This window comes from Bos taurus, chromosome 19, assembly GCF_002263795.3.
Source record: "Bos taurus isolate L1 Dominette 01449 registration number 42190680 breed Hereford chromosome 19, ARS-UCD2.0, whole genome shotgun sequence".
In the NCBI taxonomy this organism is placed as follows: Eukaryota; Metazoa; Chordata; class Mammalia; order Artiodactyla; family Bovidae; genus Bos; species Bos taurus.
In genome coordinates, this window is record NC_037346.1 from 33,857,892 (window position 1) to 33,877,077 (window position 19,186).

Sequence of the window (19,186 nt, forward strand, 5' to 3'; positions counted from 1 at the left end):
TGTATATTTAAAGTAAACTTTTTATTGAAGTCAGATATGAGCCAGTTTAGAAGTGTTAAACCTTAGTTTTGAGTCTCTGAGTTCAAGAAGGTTATGTTTGAATGCAGAGTTAGTAATTCTTTTGTCAAGAAGCTTTTCCTTTATATCACTCACCCAGTAAGTTATATCATTTTGTCAAAATGTACTAATTTTAGAGAGATTCCATTTAAAGCTGCATTGTGCACACGGATTCATATTTTCTTGGAAAAGTCGAGAACCTTCTTGTCTTTTTTTTGCTGGTTCCAGGTTCAAGCCGCAGCCTTGGATGAAATGTTTCAGCAGACTGAAGATATTGTTTATCGCTATCATAAGGCAGCCCTTCTTCTGGAGGGCTTAACTAAGATTCTTCAGGACCCAGCAGACATCGAAAACATCCACAGATGTGAGTTGACTTGGAAAGCAGTGTGTTTGCTGATTGCATCTCCTCGTCTTTTCCTGGCGCAGCAGGAAGACCCTGGGGTGTGCAGTGCCCTGCCCGAGGGGGTTGCATCTTGGTTTCCCAACCTTGGGCTAGTCACATCCCCCTTCCGTGGCCTCAGGTTCTTCTTCTGTGAGATGAGGGACAAGGCCTGCCTTGCAGAGCTGTTGTGAGGAGTAGATACTAGGCTTGTGAAGAGCAGATGAGGTGGTGGTGGGCCTCTTGGAGGAGGTGTGGTCATCCACATTCTGAATAGCAACCAGGGACTGGCAGTTCTATACTTATTTGCAGTTGTGAGCAAACTAGCTGTTAAAATCTATGTGTTCTTCGTTTGACTTGCTAATCTAGCTTGTACACCGTGCAGCACTAAGCTAGACAATTAGCAGGCAGAAAGAAGAAAAAGCACTGGAACTGTTAACTTTGGGGCAAAGATAGGACAAAAGTGAGGGTGGATGTGGAGAGGTTTTTCTTAGTGGTGATTCTTTCCTCAGTTTTGAAATATTAATGGTATTTATCATGGATTTTATTTCTAGATAAATCTAGTATTGAAAGAAGATTGTCAGCACTCTGCTATAGCACCTCAGCCTTGTGAGCAGCAGCAGGCCTGCCCCCGGGACCAGCGGTGGGTGTCAGGTGATGCCATTGGGAGCACAGCTTGGGTCCTGTCGCCCCACCCTTACATGGTGACTACCAAAGAGCACGCAGTGGTTTCACAAAGGAAAACCAATCCCAGAACTACATATTGTAGGAGGTCTGCCTAACCAGAGAAGTCACCCCATCCCTTTCTCTTTATAGAAGCAGATGCAAAAGTGTTCCACTGGGCTTTCGGTTTGATTTTGGTAAATAAACATACCTTAGAACTAGAGTCACCAATATGGTTACTGTTAAGGAGAGTTAGCATGAAGTGATGAGTGGCTCTTTGTAGTAGCCACCAGAGCACAGTGTGGGACTCTTCGTATTCACTGAGGCGTGGAAGTAAAAAGCCCCATCTCCTCCGGGCAGTTCAGTTCTCGGGGTGAGTTTGTCTGAGTCTGAGCATGCACCCATAAACAGCTCAGGAAGAAATAGCTTAAGAAGGAGTGAAAGATGACTCTTGGAAGATATTGTGAAATCTTCAATTTGAGCTAACATGGACATATATTAATAATCTTCCAAAATCTTTCATATTGCACTAATTTATTAAAATAACTGTATTGGATTTTGCAATTTAAAACTAACTGAGGCACAATGGACTTGTTTAGAGCATTTTACTTGATTATATATGCGTACCCTTTCCAGAATTCACATGTAATCTCTCGTGGACTTTTCAGTGGTAAAGACTTACGTTTTATGAACCTCTGCATTTTCTTATTCATCTACGCCTACAGGTTTTCTCTCACTGATGTTTTTAAGTTGCTTGGTTGTCTGCTTTAGTTTTCATTTTTTTACTGTGCATGCATAATGTGCATTCATGCCTGTGACCGCTAGGTTTATTCGGGCAGCATTAGAACAAATCGCAGGCCAGAGATACACTCAAGAATTGCAGTAGGGCCAAAACAGAGTTGGTGACCTCTAGGCTTTTTAGTGATGTGGAGTTTTACATGAAGTCAGAGAAAAATTAGGTTTGTTTTCTCTTAGGATAAGGGGCGGCTCTCTCCAGCCTGTGTGCATTTTCCTGTGGGCCCTTAACGTCCCTCCAGAAACGGTGCCCTTGCGGTCGATGATTTGGTTTCTTTGACTTACATGCTTGGATACTTGAACAAATCATTCTCCAGTTTTAATCCTCTTAGATGATGTCATCTAAACTTGGACAAATTGCACAGAAGCTCTTTGGCATTAATCTAATTTAAGTGTACTGATAAAAACAAAACAAGGTTTTCCTTTACTTTGACAAAGTAATGTAATTTTTACCTTATTTATCTGTATAAAATTCCAGCAGTTAATTTGAACATTTATTTATATGATGTTTGTATTTTTAGGTCTTTAATACAGTGTTTCTACCTCTCATTTGTAACTGCATGCATTACTCATGAAACTAGGTAAAACTCACTGAATTGTGTAGTAGCCTTTTTATTATTGCCTGTACAGATGTATACTAAGATAAATAAAACTGACCAGGTGTTTCTAGGACAAGGCTGGGTCCCTGTGACGTGGCTTGTCAGACCAACTCCCTCAGTGAGTTTGGAGGCTGGGTGGTTAACGCACATTGCCTCAGGACTTCAGGTTGTGGTGACAGTTCTGCAGGCGATAGGAGCAGGGCTGTGCTGGGGTCTCCCCCACCCCCAGCAGGGTGACAAGCACCATTACTGGTGATGCTCTAGTTTGTACTAAAGGGCAGTTTCTAGTATGTTCTCTCAGTTACCACCTAGGTTATCTCAGTTGATCCTCCAAAGCGGGTGGGTGCATTCTGGCCCCTCCTCCCCTTTCCCATTGGTTTTAAACACAGGATGGAATGAGTTCACAGTGAGGAAATGCTTGGTCTGCCGTCAGTACCTAGGGAGTGGTCTCCAAGTGCATTCTTCTTGTGCGAGAAAAGTCAGGTGGTAGGTGGTGTATGTGTGAAACCCTGCAGTCTGAACAGCAGAAAACAAACTGTAAATGCAGGAATAATGATTCTGATTATATTTCCATTATCAAGGCCAATTGTTTTAAGAGATTTTGCCTTGATTATAGCAATAATAAACAAATGCTTTATGTTTCCATGTGTATCTTTTGATTTTTCTATCATCTGTTTCATGACATGGAAATGGACCAGTCCATACATTCATGGATTGACATCTGGAAAGTTATGGACCGTACAAATGCAGGTAGAGGAGTAATCCGCGAATGTGCTAGCTGGCTGTTCCTGTTGTAAGGATTTCCCTGAGCTGGGCCTGCACTGGGCCTGAGGGATGATGCCCACACCCCCTTCTCCTGAAGAGGAAGAGCCAGAATGCCCTTCTGTCGTTCCACCCTCCTGGGGTCGAGAAGAGGAGGCTGGAGAAAAGGTTACTGTTTGGGCTGGGTGGGCTCAGTCCCCACAGGTAACAGGAGGGGAGTCGAGCTGGACACCATGGATGTGAAGTTGTTACTTGGCTCTAGAAAGCCCATGAGGTGATGGGGGGACTTATGCATGGGCCTTGGAGGAAGTCTTGTTGCTTCCACCATAGCCTCCACAAGCAGTCACCTGTTCTCACTGGGACTGAGTGAACTTGTATTGTTCCAGGAGGATACCTGCTGCTGGGGAGCTTGGCATCTTCCCTCCCTGACAGGCACCACCTGGAAGTATCGTGTCTGCTCTGCACCCAAGGAGACTCTGGCTGTGCCCTGGGCCCCGAGTCTGCAGCCGTGGAGGCTCCTGAGTGCTGCCCGAGTCTCCTTGTTTGTCCCAGCCCTGGCAAGTGGGCAAGGGGTCAGGATGGCCAGGTCCTCACACAAACAAAGAAGACATATCACAGTGGCCCACCTGGAAAAGCACCCACCATGGGAAATGACTGGTAGCCCCTAAAGTTTCAGCCTTTGTGGACAAGGCAGGGCCAAACAGGTGAAGGGTCATGGTAGGCCAGTACCCAGACTGTTCTGGAGGAAGGGGCCAAGGCTTCAGGTCCCCTTCCCCAGGGCCTTGCTTGGCCAGTTAGTAATGTGCCATGTAAATCTTTGTTGTGGCCGTTCAGTGTGTCCTTGTTGAAGAGCCTTTGGAGTGGATCTGAGTGAGGTCACCAAGCCCTGGGCTTCCTCTCATCCTCCCACTCCCAGGCTGTCACGTCTTGGCTGTTCTCTGCCTCCTTGGGTGCAGCTCTCTTGGTCTCGGACTCCCTCGTGCAGCGGTGGCCCCTTGACACATTCCTTCCTCGCCTCTGCCTCCCAACAATCTCCAGTCTGGAGGCTTCTGTGAGTGGCAGGGTGAAAAATCCCTGGTACGGACTGGCTGAGGGTCCTAGGCTCTGGGCTCAGATGGGGGGCGGATCTGAGCCAGGGATGGGGGCTCTGAGGGAGACTGAGGCTGGGGACCCTTCTTCAGTCACAGGCTGTCTCTTCATCATGTCTGGTGTTCAGAGACGTGAGTCTTCCGTGGACTCCGGACACTGAAGATGTGGAATAAAATCTCATTTCTCAGACCAGCTGACCTTGAGCACATGTCAACATTTAAGAGGTCGCTCACAGAGGAACCAGCTTGTGACCAGAGCGTGTTAGTCCAGAGAGGATATGAAAACTGGGGGATTCTCGGGAACAGATGCTTGTTACGTAAGGGGCTTGTTTACTTCCACATGGGTCCCAGCTTCCTTCCACATGGTCACAAACACATCATCTGCTCTGCAGTGTCCTGTCCAGGAGGCTGGACAGGATGCCCCGTGTTGCCCACTTGCTCCATTCAGGACTGAATGGCCAGCACCTTCGGCAACTACTCAGCCCTGCTGCTGAGCTGCAAAGCAACCAGATGACACACCTGAAATTTGAGTATCACATAACTTCCACATGTCACAAAATCTTTTTTTTTTTTTTTAATATCCACTTTAAATGTAAGAACCAGTCTTAATCTGCAGGCTATTTTGTGTGTACCTGGTGCTCAGGTGAACCACAGAAGAGCCAGGTGTTGAGGTGCATATGGTGGGAGAGACAGGCCCCTGGGGACGTGTGCTCCCCACCATCCATGTGTCAGTTAATCTGGGTGTGGACAGTCCACATCCGGGCCAGCAGCACAGCCCTGGTGATGATTCTGACCTTAAACATTTCATTGGATGGTTAGTAAATACTCAGGATGCAAAGTTTGCACCATTTCTAGTTTTGGAGCATCTGGAGACACTTATCTTTTCGGTCCTTTGACAAGTGAGGCCCCTTTCACTCGTGCTGTGTGGCCTTGGGCAGATCCTTCGCCTTCTTGCAGCTTTGCTTTTCCATCCAGTGAAGAAGGTCACAGGGGCACCTACTCATATGGTCCTGGTGGGGAAAACGCCCTGCGAACAGGGAAGGGCACTGAAGGGCCTGAGGAAAACCTAGGAGCAGGGGCTTACAGGGCTACGCAGGTACCTATTCAGCCCTGCTCCCCAGAAGCCCAGCTCACTTCTGAGAGGAGCAGGGAGGCAAGTCCTGGGCCCCCTTCCTCCAGAGAAACCACCCCAAAGACCCCTGGGCCCCTCCAGGGGCTGGTGAGCCCAGTCTTTCTCTTGAGAGTAGTGGGGCATGGCGTTCCAAAGGAGAGACAAAAGGGTCTCCAGGGGAAAGGCTGCTCCAGGTCTCCCCCTGACTTCTGCCTCCAGGGGCCTTCATGCTCCTGTGTTGAGGATGGCCCTGAAGGGGCTTCAGTGGGTGAGAATGGCCAGGCCTCCAGCCAACAGGGTGCAGAAGGAACAACCCTTAGTTGCTGTATGCTTGGATTTAGGGGTAACTTCCTGGAGTGGAGGGAGGAGGGGTCTTTGTGAGGCAGGGTCTAGGGGAGCCATCTCCTCTTCTGTGAGGTGTGTCCTAGGCCAGAGACTGATGGATAAATTTCAAGAAACTGCAATGTTTGACTTCAAAGTTGGTCTCTTCGTACTTACGCACCTGCCATGCTGGGACTGCAGCAATGCGAGGCTTGACTGCTCTCACAGGGTGTACCTTTCAGACAAGACTGATAACCACATGGTGAGTGCAATGAATGCCATGAAAGAGAGAGGGACAGTGTCATTGCTGTGAGCGGGCTCATGATGGGGGTGATGGGACCAAAGTCAGGAAAAGATGAGTAGCCATTGCCCAGGTTAAGGAAGGAGGGGAGGGTGTTCTGAGAGCGGGACCAGCCTGTGCAAAGGCCCTGTGGCAGGGAAACCTGCCTTAATGGAGGCAGCGACAGGACAGCAGTCCTCTGTCCCAGCACCATGTGCTTTTTGTAGCACAGTAACCAGTTTCTGAAATTACCCTGTTTATGCTTTTACTTGCTGTTCTGCTCACCTCACTAAAGTGTCATCTCTCTCAAGCCAGGAATTTGTCTTGTTAATAATGCACCTAGTTCCTAGGACATTTCTTGGCAAAGAGCAGGTGCTCAAAACATATTTGTGGAAAATGATGGTGGCATTTATGGTTTTGGTGGTGATGGTGGTGGTGGTGAGGATGATGCTGGTGGGTGTGTGGTGAGATGGTGGTGGTGATGTTGCTGTTGGTGGTTACGATAGTGACAGTGGCGACGTCCACATTCCAGGCAGATAGACACGGTGTGTGATCCTGTGTCGTCACGCATCCAGGAGCTTCTACATGAGCATGTATAGATCTCGCAGGGCCTGGGAGGGGACTGAAGGTGCTTGCTGACTCTCACGATGGTCAGTGCCCACATCAGGATCTGCCTCAGGCAGGCTCCCTGGAGCCCACTCCCTGACACGCCTCCACAAGATGCAGATACAGCAACGACTCTGCTTCTGCACAGGGACTCTTTTATGCACCTCCTTGCACACATAAGTGCATCCATCCTGTGATGGACACAGGCTCTCGTCACCGGCCCTGCCTGACCAGAGGTCAGTGCATCAGGTCAAAGTGTGCGGCTAGGAAGGCTGGGGAGGCCCCCCTCAGAGCCGTGGGAAGGTTTGACACAGGCGGGTGGCCTGATTGCACTGGCAGGTTGGAGAAAAGATGGGAAGCGCCATAAGTGGACGCAGGGACACCCCCCTGAAATGTCTTCAGAGGAGAAAGTGCCTGGTTTCTAGAGACAGGGAGGAGCTAAAACCCCTGTGACTTGGAGATGAACAGGATGGGGGTGTATCCGGGAGGGCTCTCTGTTGCTAGGAATTGTGTATGAGTGTGTTTTTGCTGTGTAACAAAACCACTCCAAGAACAGTAGCTTCTCACAGTGAACACACCTGATTCTCACAGTTCTGCGGTCCAGCTGAATGGCTCTGGTTGGCTTTGCATGGCTGGTGCTCAGTGGCCTGGGGGCCCTCACCTGTGCTTGTGGGTTTGCTTGACATTCTGCTGTCCACTGCTGGCCCAACCCCATTCAGGAGCGCCCAGTGTCAGAGGACAAGCCCCAGACACTCACTCCTCAGCCCTACAGACGGATCTGTCACTGTCCCGTTGGCCGAGTCCAGGGTCAATGTGGGAAGTAGAGTCCACCTCAGGGGGAGCACAGCCCTGTGCGCCCGGGGGGTGGTGGGGGGCAGAGTCCTTGCAGCTGCCATGCATGGAAAGGACTCCAGCTGGTTTAAGCAGAATGGAATTGGTAAAACAAATATTTGTTAAGAAGAATCTTGGGGAGGCCTGGGAGCAGGATCAGGGCTTAGGACATGCAGGATGGATGTCATTGCACCGCTGTACCCTTCGTCCACTGCTGCTCTGGGGGCTTGATCCTGTGGTGACTCCACCTCGTGTGCAGAGAAGACCCAGGGCCACTTTGTGCCTCCTGGGTCACATGAAAGACCCTGTTGGCAAGGCAGGCAGAGTTCGGGCCCAGTCATCGCCTTTGCGTGGATTGGAGAGGTCAAGGGTAAGGATCTACACAGAAATGTGGGTGGTGTCCTGAGAGGTCAGGGCCTAGAAGAGTGGAGACCTGGAAATCCGATGTGAGGAGGTCTGGGGGTGGCCCATGCTGATGACCTAGGGAGCAGGCACACAGCATTGCATTTCACATCAGTGGCCACCAGGGGGAGCGCCAGGCAAACCAGGTTGCCGATGACTCATCCAGAGGTGGACCAGCCTCATTTCCAGACCCCCGGGTGCTGGCCTTGGCGCCAGAAACCACAACCAGCGGCCCAAGTGCCTGGCGTGCAGCAGCCCCACCGCTGACCTCCAGGCTGGCTCTCAAGAGGCCCACAGCAGCAAGCATCCAGGGTGGAGTGGTCACCAGGTCAGCACCCCACCTCCTGTGGGCTCCCCTTTTCTGTCTCATGCACCCCTGGACACTTCCCAGCCAAATCCTGCACGGGAGCTCGGCTCCTCACCGCAAGGGCCCCTCCTCTCTCAGCGTCTGCGAACTGACCCCTCCTGTTTCCCCGTGGATGATGATGATTCTCTTTATAAGTACTTTGTGTCCGTTGCAGAAATCCTTACAAAGAACAAACTTTCCGTCATCTCAGAGATTATATTAACATTTTGGTTCATCCACTCAGATGACCTTCCTGTGTAAACGACATCTTTTATAAAAATGCAGTTACAGAAATTATACTGTTTAAAAACTTGTGTTTGAAGGTATTATGCACAGCTGCCCCTTTTAAGGATCTCAAGCCTTTTCTCGAATGGCTACACCTTCATTTATCTCACTGTTCCCAACCTGAAGGGCCTGAGGGCTGTTCTGATCTGTGCTGTTCATCAGCAATGCTGCAGTGAGGCTGTTGGCACCTGGCGGTTCACTCCTTCAAATTTACTCGATGAATTCCTCTGCTGAAGCCACACCCGAACCCATTGCTTCTTGCCCCCACTGTTCCAGCCCATGGTTTCCGGGGTATTCCACCCTGTTATCCCTTCTGTGGCTTTCAGGGTGCCCCTCATCAGCTGCACCCCACAGGAAACACTCCCATGACCAGCAGACACTTAGCGTGGACGCCCCATGTTTCTTCTTTGCTGCTGCTGCTGCTAAGTTACTTTAGTCGTGTCCGACTCTGTGTGACCCCATAGACGGCAGCCCACCAGGCTCCCCCGTCCCTGGGAGAAAATCCTCTGTGTGATGTGATAGCAATGGATACAGGTCACGATCCATGTGTCCAAACCCACAGGAGGTCAATTCTGGGCTCTGAGCGGTGATGATGTGTCCACGGAGCTTCATCAATTGTAACAAATGTACCCACCGATGGGGATGTTGCTGGTGCCTGTGTGGGGGCAGGGGATGCACAGGAAGTCCCTTACCTTCCCCCCACATTTGCTGTGCCCAAAACTGCTCTAAAAGTAGCCTTAATTGTAAACAATGAAGGGTTTGGGGCATTCAGAAATATATAAAAATACTCAACACTGTTCCTTCCACCCAGCTTTAGAAATTATGTACACAGAAAGCCCTCGGTGCATTACCACCCCCTCCTGGTCTGTTCCTCTCTGTGCCCCTAAAGGTCACCGCTGTCCAAATCCGGCTTGTCATCATTCACCCGTGTCTCAGCAAGTCCAGCCTCGCTCACTTGAAGCCAGAGCTGGTTCACACTTGGACCTGCTTCCTCTGACCCGCTCCACCTGGAGCCTCCACCCTCCCCGAGGGCGTGGCAGGGGCTGGCTCTGCCCTTTGTCCACCCCAGCACCGGCAACTGGGAAGGGGGATCAGTAGATGGTGCTCATGTGTTTGCTGCATTCCTGGGTCCATGTGGATGGGCTTTTAAAAAAAAATTTTTGCTGTGTTAAAACATGCATGACATGAAGTTTACCATCTTCACCGTTTTCAAGTGCACAGTTCAGAGGCAGTAAGCACATGCACACTGTGCACACAGCCACCACCACCACCATCTCCAGAACTTTCTCTTCTTCCCAAACTGAATCTCTGTCCCCATTACACCCTCACTCCACACCCCTCCCCCACCCTCCTTTCCGTCTCTGGAATCACGTAGTCTGTCGTCCTATGACTGGCGTCATTCAGCACAATGCTTTCCAGGGTCATCCACATTGGAGCAGGTGTCAGGATTGCCTTCCTGTTTAAGGCTGAGTTAGTGTAGTAGTGGTGCAGTGCTTTTGACCAGGCCATGCTCTCTGTAGCGGCTCTGTGGTCCCAAGGGCAGCTGTCGACCCCTCCCCAGCACCCCCAGCATAGACTTAGGGAAGTCTGCGTGTGTGCCAGTCCAGGAATTACCAACTCTCCAGCCCCCGCAGGGGGTCCCAGAGTCTGAAATGCCCCCTCCCCTTGGGCTCCAGCTGTCCTTCCTTTGTGCACTGGCTTTTCACCCATGGAGACTTCACCCAGAGTGAGGGAGGGAACTGACTCCCTCATCTCCTCCAGCATCTCGCTGCCATAGAAACAAAACTAGAAAGTATAGCACTTGTAAGAGGAAGTCGGGAGCCTAACGGGGGCACTGTGGCCTTTCCCTCCCAAACACCCCTGAAGGATGGCATCCCCACCCCTCCAAGCTCACTGAGGGGGAGCCCCAAGAGAGATGGGGGTGCCTGCAAAAGGGACATCTCCTCACGCAGGGGACTTGTTGAACTATCCTCACCTGAGCTGATGGAACTGGAGAGGGCTGGTCAGAGGGCCCGTTTGGGTCATGAGGATGTGAGTTTCCTCCAGCTGACTGCACTCTGAGGAAGCATGGCCTCAGACCATCTTGCTGATACCCCGGGAGCCTCAGCCAGCTGAGGGGACCCACAGATGATGCTGTGGAGGGTGGGGCAGGGGCAGAGGGGACTGGAAACCCCTTTCCTGGTAACTGGGTGGAGGCAGGAGCTGCGGGGCCCCTGGACATTCACAAAGGCTGCCAGGAGCACTAAGTAATGGTAAGTAGCAAAGACTCTGCCCTGGTTCACTGTCCTGCCAGCAACACTCCGTCCCTCTCACCGCCACCCCCACAGTGGACAGAGCATCAGGGAATGTTGGAGGGGAGTGAGCTAGATCTGTCCTCTTCCTGGGGACGTGGGCCAGAGCTGAGCTGGCACAGGCCGTGCACTGAGATCAAAGTGCTTAGTTAGCCTGGACGGAGCTTTGGGCACCGGAAATTGACCAGAAAGTGATGGGAGCCTCTTGGAATGTTTGAAGGGGTGGAAAATAAAGATCTGAGGAGGCCCAGCTGGAGCTGAACTGAAAACAAATTGAAAAGCCATTTTATATTCATACTTCACTTGGTCCAAATTTTTGTGTAGAACTAAAAGCACGAGACTGTCCAAGGGGTGAGGAAAGAGCAAAAGACACATGCTGGGGAGTGTGGAAAGTGATTCACCTGAATGTCAGGACAAGGGGGCGATTCCTTGAGTGCCTCCTGGGGCAACAGAGGCACAGGGCAGCTTAGGGACAGATACTTGGGGTTTTGCTCTCCTCACTTGTAGGATAGTGTGCATCTGATTACAGAGCTGGGAGGAAGGGGACCTTCGAGGCCATGCAGGGGAGAAGCGCTAACAGATCAACAGGGAAAGTAGGGAACCGGGACCATCAGAGAGGAGAGAACAACACGAAGAATGGGCGCTAAGGAAATGGGAAGAATATGATGGCAAGTTCCAGGGAGACTGTCAGGTGGGCATCTAAGACTAACCTACCGTCCATCATTTACAAGAAATGCATAAAACAGCAGGATAAGTTGCTGGAGGTAATGAGGTATACAGACAGGTGCAAGCAAAAATAAGGCAGGAAGAGCTGTATTCACATCAGATAAGGTGGCCTTTATGGCTGAAACGTGAAAAGGAAAGGCAAAAATCATAAGGAGGGTCAGTCATAAAGTTGTATGAGCAAAGCAAAATGTGTTTAAATGAACACAGCAGAAGTATTGAAATTGTAAGGACAGTTGGATAAAAATACAGTTAACCATGAGAGATTTTTATACACATTGCCTAGAGTTAGACCAAGTAAATAAAAAGGAATAGTGTCCAGAAATAATCAGTGCATTTGATAGGTAAAGATTCTTACAGCTATGAACAGAAAACATACCTCTCATTCATATGTCCCTGGCATGGCTACAAAGATTATGTGACCACAAACAAAGCCTGAACCAATACAGGAAAGCAGAGAAGAAGGCCATATTTTTTATCATAATCTGAGAAAGTTTATCATAATCTGAGAAAGTTGTCAGTAACTAATAAAGGTGGGACAAATATAATGTTAACTGCTTTGATAATAGGAAAGTGTGTTAGTCTCTCAGTCGTGTCCAACTCTTTGTGACCTGTGGCCTGCCAGGCTCCTCTGTGCATGGGCTTCTCCAGGAAAGAATGCTGGAGTGGGTCCCTCATAAATAGGAAACACGCTTCTAAAAAACAGGCCATCAAGGAGGAAATTAAAAACTATTAGAAAGCAGTGAAAATAGGAATGTTACATTCTCCAGGACATAGCAAAACCACATTCAGTGGAAAATAAAATGACTTAAAAGCCATCTGTATTAAAACAGAAAAACAAAAGACCAAGGACCTGCTTTTTCAGTTTAAGTACAAAAGAAAACTGTGTGCTTAGTTGCGTCTGACTCTTGGAACCCCTTGGACTGTAGCCCACCAGGCTCCTCTGTGGAGTGTGTTGCCATTCCCTTCTCCAGGGGATCTTCCTGACCCAGGGATTGTACCTGGATCTCCTGCATTGGCAGGCGAATCCTTTACCATCTGAGCCACCTGGGAAGCCCACAAAAGGAAAGTAGGAAGATGGAATTGATGAAGAACAGAAATGAATCAGAAACCTACCTGCACACTTCTCTTAGAAGATAAGTGGGGCCTGGCCTTTGTGAACACTGATGAGCAGAAGAACCGTGGCTCACCCTGACTTCCTTTCCTTGTGAATGAAAAATGAGTTACAGAAACACACAAGGCTAAGATTCAGAAAGGAAACATGATAACAGAGTCAGGTGAGGAAAGCATTTTGAGGAAATGGGTGAGGCCGAAGGGTGTGAACCTCCAAAGGAGGTTGAGGAATCAATGCTGGGTGAGGCCTGGCTCCATCACTCACACGCTGTGTGACTTTAGGCCAATTACTTAGCCTCTCAGACCTTCTGTTTCCTCATCTATAAAGTGGACATAATAATTGTTCCTATCCCTTGGGCAGTTATGAGGATTAAATGGGCTCATATAGGGAATGTGTGCACTAAGATAGCCTCTCAAAGGGCTCAGAGTAAATGATAAAATACTGCAAATCTAGATGAACCATGCAGGGTTGGAGAGAGCCCGCCTCGTTCAAACTAAATCAGATTTCTTGGCTGTGCAGACACTCATCTTAACCAGAGATGCCATAAATCCAGTCCCCGGACAAAAGACAGATCAAGGAAAATAGTACTAGTGACCCAGCGGCTGTCACAGCAGGAGCTCCTAAACACGAAACAGGAAAACACAAAACAGAAGTGGCCTGGGAGGGAGCTTGGGGCACATTTGTGAGGGCCCCCCCAGCACGGGGTTGGGAATAGCCGAGAAATGGTGAGAGCACAGGGCGCCGGCAGCCCAATTGGACCGTGGCCCAGACGGCCCGCGGGCCTCTGGGGACCGCCATCAGTTAACAGGCAGGAGATCAAAAATGCCAGCATTCCTGGGAGTCTGTTACAAAGAAACAAAAACACCAGTAAGTTCAAGGAGGCTTCTGGAGCATTGGTCAAAGCTAGCGGCTTCCCCCAGCAGGGAGCATTCTGGTCCCATCACATCAGACTTTGTGGATATTAGTGATAAACGGCTATGAGAGGGGACAGAGTGGACCCCATTGTCCCCCGCCTGGGTGGTGGGGAATTGTGCCCACCACTCAGAGGCAACACAACATGGGGGATCAGAACCCATGTTCCGTGAGACCCTGTCTTAAAAATGGGACAGCTGCCAGTGTGTCTTGCACATTTAACTGTATCAGATGTTATCTAAGGATTGGGACAAACACAGGCACGACATGTTGGAATTTGCAGGGCGCTGATGGGAGCGGTGAGCCGGGTTCAGTGAGAAAGGAACCGGTGTCTCTAAAAACCAGTCATCACATTTGTGCAGGTTCACAAGACTATATCTGTGGGATCATCATGCAGAAATAAACAGAAAGATACTTGCCCCTTTTAGAGTAATTATTAAACTTGGTGTGCAATGGGGTGCACTCTATGTGTTCATCAGTAGTCAGGGTGTGGCTTCCCACACTCAGAGGAGCAGGAGTGCCAGGTGGGCCACAGCCTGCCCTCCAGCGGATGTGCAAGGGCTCCAAGCAGGGTTCAGGCCAGGGGCCCAGTTCACCGTGACTTGCACTTTGCTGCTGCAGGCTGGCACTAGCCCTGGGCTGCCCTTGGTTCAGGCTCAGCCCCGGCTTCCTGAGTGCTTCCTCAGAGTCTGAAGGATGTGAAGGTCAGGGCCAGCTGACAGTGGGGGACCTTTGCAGCACCCTTTGGGGAGCTGCCCACCTGCTCCCACTGCCTCCCAGGGTTGCAAACCTGTACCTTCTCCGACCCAAGTCTCAGCCCTCGGGTGGATAGAAGGTCCTTCCTGCATTTTCCTGGACATGCAGCCAGCCTCGCTCACCTTGCTGCTCCCAGGAGAGGCCCTGTAAACAGTCATTGAAATCCCAGTGTCCTCTAGTGGCTCAGTGTCCAGCTGCTGACTGGAGGGACAGGGAACCCTCAAGTCAGAAATGGAGTGCTGTTGGGCAAAGCCGAGTCCAGCCTGCCCCGTGCACCCTGGCACCCTCACTCCCTTCAGGCCCTGGCAATCAGCCCTCTAGGTCTGTGAGCCCCACACTGCACTGCATCTGGAAGTTTATATGGCAGGTGCACAGATGGATCTCAGTGGACTCTGCTGCACTGGAAGCCCAGGGTCTTAACCACTGGACTGTCAGGGAAGTCCCACGCTTCAGCTCTTGATGTGGTCTACTTACCTTTTTTTTTTTTTTTTTCTGTCACTCATGCTTTTGGTCGTATATCTAAGAAACCATTGCCTAACGTAAGGACGTGAAGATTTACTCCTGTGTTTTCCTGTAGTATGAAAAGCAAATATGGCTTAGATGGTAAAGAATCTGCCTGCAACGTGGGAGACCCAGGTTGGCTCCCTGGGTCGGGAAGATCCCCTGGAGAAGGGAATGGCAATCTACTCCAGCATTCTTGCCTGGAGAATTCCATGGACAGAGGAGTCTGGTATGCTACAGCCCATGGGGTCCCAAAGAGTTGGACATGACTGAACAACTAACACTTTCTTGTAGCTTTAGCTCTTACATTTAGGTGGATGATACATTTTGAGTTAATTTTTGCATATGGTGTGGGGCAAGGGTCCAAGTTCATCCTTTTGCATGTAGATATACCATTGTGCAGTGCTATTTGTTGGAAAGACCATTCTCTCCTTGCTGAATTGTCTTGGCAGCCTTGTCAAAAGTCAGTTGGCTATATGTGTAACAGTTTATCTCTGGACTCAGCTCTGTTCCATTGATCTATGTGTGCGTGCTAAGTTGCTTCAGTTCTTTCTGAATCTTTGTGGTCCCATGGACTGTAGCCCACCAGGCTCCTCTGTCCATAGGATTCTCCAGACAAGAATATTGGAGTGGGTTGCCTTTTCCTTCTCCAGGGGATCTTTCTGACCCAGGGACGGAACCCATGTCTCTTATGTCTCCTGCACTGGCAGGTGGATTCTTTACCACTAGTGCCACCTGGGAAGCCCCTCCACTAATCTGAATGTTTGTTTTATGTCAGCACCACAATCTTCTTTTTTTGGCTGCACCATGCAGCATGTTGGATCTAGTTCCCTGATCAGGGATCAAACCTGTGCCCCCTGCAATGGAAGCTCGGAGTCTTAACCACTGGACCCCCCAGGGAAGTCCCAGCAGCATCCCAATCTTGATCACTGCAGCTTTGTCATAGTTTTGAAATTGAGTCTTTACCTTTGTTCTTCTTTTTCAAGATTGTTCTGTCTATTCTGGGTCCCTTGCATTTACATACAAACTTTAAAGTCAGTTTTTTTATTCCTGCAAAAAAAAAAAAAACCTGGGATTTTAACAGGAATTGTTTTGACTCTATAAATCAATTTGGAGAGTATTGTCACCTTAATGTTACATCTTCTGATCCATGACCTGTGTTTCATTTATTTAGATCTTTAATTTTTTTAACAAAGTGTGGCAGTTTTCAGTGTATAACTCTTACACTTCTTTTGTTGAATTTACATTTACTTCTCCTCTTCGATGCTGCTGTACAGGGAACTGATCCTGCTGGTTGGCATCTTCCCAGCTGTTCCTCCCTGGCACCCTTCCTCTTTCCATCTAGTCACTTGGAACCAGATCCCCAGGTTGGTTGGATCCAGCTGTGTACTGAGAACCAGCATGTTCAGAAGGAGGGCAGGAGGGCTCCGCCACGAGGAACTGGCACGGATATGACACTTCCCACTGGGGTTGCTTTGGCTGCATATCGCTTCCAGGGAGACGGCTTGGACTGGGTGAGTCAGCCTGGGCTTTGGTGGATCCAAAGACTGGTTCCAACACCTGTGAGTGATGAGAACTTGGACCAACGTTCTTCGAGCCTCCTCTCCCCCTTTATAAAATGGGGGTGCTGGTGGTGGTGACACCTTCCTGTAGAATTGTCATCAGAGACCTCATGTGTCCAGTCACAGCACAAAGTGGCTGCTGCCTGAGTGGTGGCCGTGATGACCACAGGCAGCTCGAGTTTGTGGTGTGTCCCTGGAATAATGCCTCACATCATGCCTGCCGTCACCTAGCAACTTCACGTTTGCCTCTAAAGACCTTGTACTCATCCCTTAGAACAGTTTCTCAGGTTTTATGCCCTTAGCCTAGCTTCTTGACCACTTGAAACATGTAAACTGAATTCTGTGCCTCGGACCAATGTAAAATCTCTCTCTTATTCACATCATTACCACAAATCTTCCCAGGAGTTCCAAAATATAGTTACATACATACATACATAGTTCACAGAATATAGTTTTGTAAATGCATATATATATATATATATGTCTGTAACATATATCAGGTATTAAACAATAAATAATATGATTTCCTTATAGCAACTTCTTAAAAGAATAAACACAGAGATCAAAGGGAACTCTTCCCAGTCACTGGTGAGTCAGTGGTTCTCCATCTTTACCTGGAGGCCTCAGAATCCCTTGGAGGCCTCAGAATCACCGGGAGGCCTTTTTTAGTTCAGTCACTCAGTCGTGTCCGACTCTTTGCAACCCTGTGAACTGCAACCCATCAGGCTTCCCTGTCCATCACCAATTCCCAGAGCTTGCTCAAACTCATGTCCATTGAGTTGGTGATGCCGTCCAACCATCTCATCCTCTGTCGTTCCCTTCTCCTCCCGCCTTCGGTCTTTCCCAGTATCAGGGTCTTTTCCAGTGAGTCAGTTCTTCACATCAGGTGGCCAAAGGATTGGAGTTTCAGCTTCAGCATCGGTCCGTCCAATGAATATTCAGGACTGATTTCCTTTAGGATTGACTGGTTGGATCTCCTTGCAGTCCCAGTGACTCTCCAAAGTCTTCTCCAACACCACAGTTCAAAAGCATCAATTCTTCAGTGCTCAGCTTTCTTTATGGTCCAATTCTCACATCCATACATGACTACTGGAAAAACCATAGATTTGACTATATGTACAGACCTTTGTCGGCAAAGTAATGTTTCTGCTTTTTAATATGCTGTCTAGGTTGGTCATAGCTTTCCTTCCAAACAGCAAGTGTCTTTTAATTTCATGGCTGCAGTTACCATCTGCAGTCATTTTGGAGCCCAAGAAAATAAAGTTTGTCACTGTTTCCATTGTTTCCTCATCTATTTGTCATGAAGTGATGGGGCAAGGAGATCCAACCAGTCCGTTCTGAAGGAGATCAGCCCTGGGATTTCTGTGGAAGGAATGATGCTAAAGCTGAAACTCCAGTACTTTGGCCACCTCATGCGAAGAGTTGACTCATTGGAAAAGACTCTGATGCTGGGAGGGGTTGGGGGCAGGAGGAGAAGGGGACGACAGAGGATGAGATGGCTGGATGGCATCACTGACTCGATGGACATGAGTCGCAGTGAACTCCGGGAGTTGGTGATGGACAGGGAGACCTGGAGTGCTGCGATTCATGGGGTTGCAAAGAGTCGGACACAACTAAGCAACTGATCTGATCTGATCTGATCTGATTGTACCAGATGCCATGATCTTCATTTTTTAAATGTTGAGTTTTAAGCCAGCTTTTTCACTCTCCTCTTTTACTTCATCAAGAGGCTCTTCAGTTCCTCTTTGCTTTCTGCCATAAGGTTGGTGTCATCTGCCTATCTGAGGTTATTGATATTTCTCCCAGCAATCTTGATTCCACTTTTGCTTCATCCAGTCCAGCATTTCTCATGATGTACTCTGCATATAAGTTGAATAAGCAGGGTGACAATATACAGCCTTGATGTACTCCTTTCCCGATTTGGAACCAGTCTGAGTTATTCCATGTCCAGTTCTAACTGTTGCTTCTTGACCTGCATACAGATTTCTCAGGAGGCAGGTGGTGGTCTGGTATTCCCATCTTTTGAAGAATTTTCCACAGTTTGTGGTGATCCTCACAGTCAAAGGCTTTGGTGTAGGCAATAAAGCCAAGTCAGTCAGTCAGTTCAGTTGCTCAGTCATGTCCGACTCTTTGCGACCCCATGGACTGCAGCACACCAGGCTTCCCTGTCTATTACCAACTCCTGGAGCTTGCTCAGACTCATGTCCATTGAGTCAGTGATGCCATCCAACCGTCCCATCCTCTGTTGTTCTTGTCAATAAAGCAGAGGTAGATGTTTTTCTGGAATTCTCTTGCTTTTTCTACGATCCAACGGATGTTGGAAATTTGGGAGGCTTCATAGCATCACCAATGGCTGGGCCTCAGCCAGAGCTTCTGATCTTGTTGAGCAGGGGGGCTTGAGAATCTGCACCCCTGACAGTTTCGATTCCTTTGTTAATAGCACCTTATTAATAACTGCAATGACACATAACTTTGTTCCTGCCTCTGTGTGCCTGCTTTTGCTGTTCCAAGCCTCCCTGCTGTTCCTTCCCTAAATACCTCCCATTCAGTTCAGACTCTTGTTTCCCCACTCACCCACCACAGGACCTTCATCAGAAGCCCTGCAGCATCTTATGCATCCTGCAGCCATTGCTGCTGCGGCTAAGTCGCTTCAGTCGTGTCCAACTCTGTGCAGCCCCATAGACAGCAGCCCACCAGGCTCCTCTGTCCCTGGGATCCTCCAGGCAAGAATACTGGAGTGGGTTGCCATTTCCTTCTCCAATGCATGAAAATGAAAAGTGAAAGTGAAGTTGCTCAGTCATG

General features: G+C 49.1%; 1 protein-coding gene across 8 annotated transcripts in view; it reads left to right on the forward strand.

Moving 5' to 3' along the window:
* Window positions 1–3,136, forward strand: part of ULK2 (unc-51 like autophagy activating kinase 2) — a 58,496-nt gene extending 55,360 nt beyond the window's left edge. For all 8 annotated transcript variants that reach the window (XM_015458739.3, XM_015458740.3, XM_005220405.5 and 5 more), the window contains 2 exons: window positions 286–421; window positions 991–3,136. In XM_015458739.3, the coding sequence (XP_015314225.1) occupies window positions 286–421; window positions 991–1,049 (195 nt within the window). In that variant the 3' untranslated portion in view covers window positions 1,050–3,136. The remainder of the gene's footprint in view (window positions 1–285; window positions 422–990) is intronic.
* The last annotated feature ends 16,050 nt before the right edge of the window (window positions 3,137–19,186 follow it).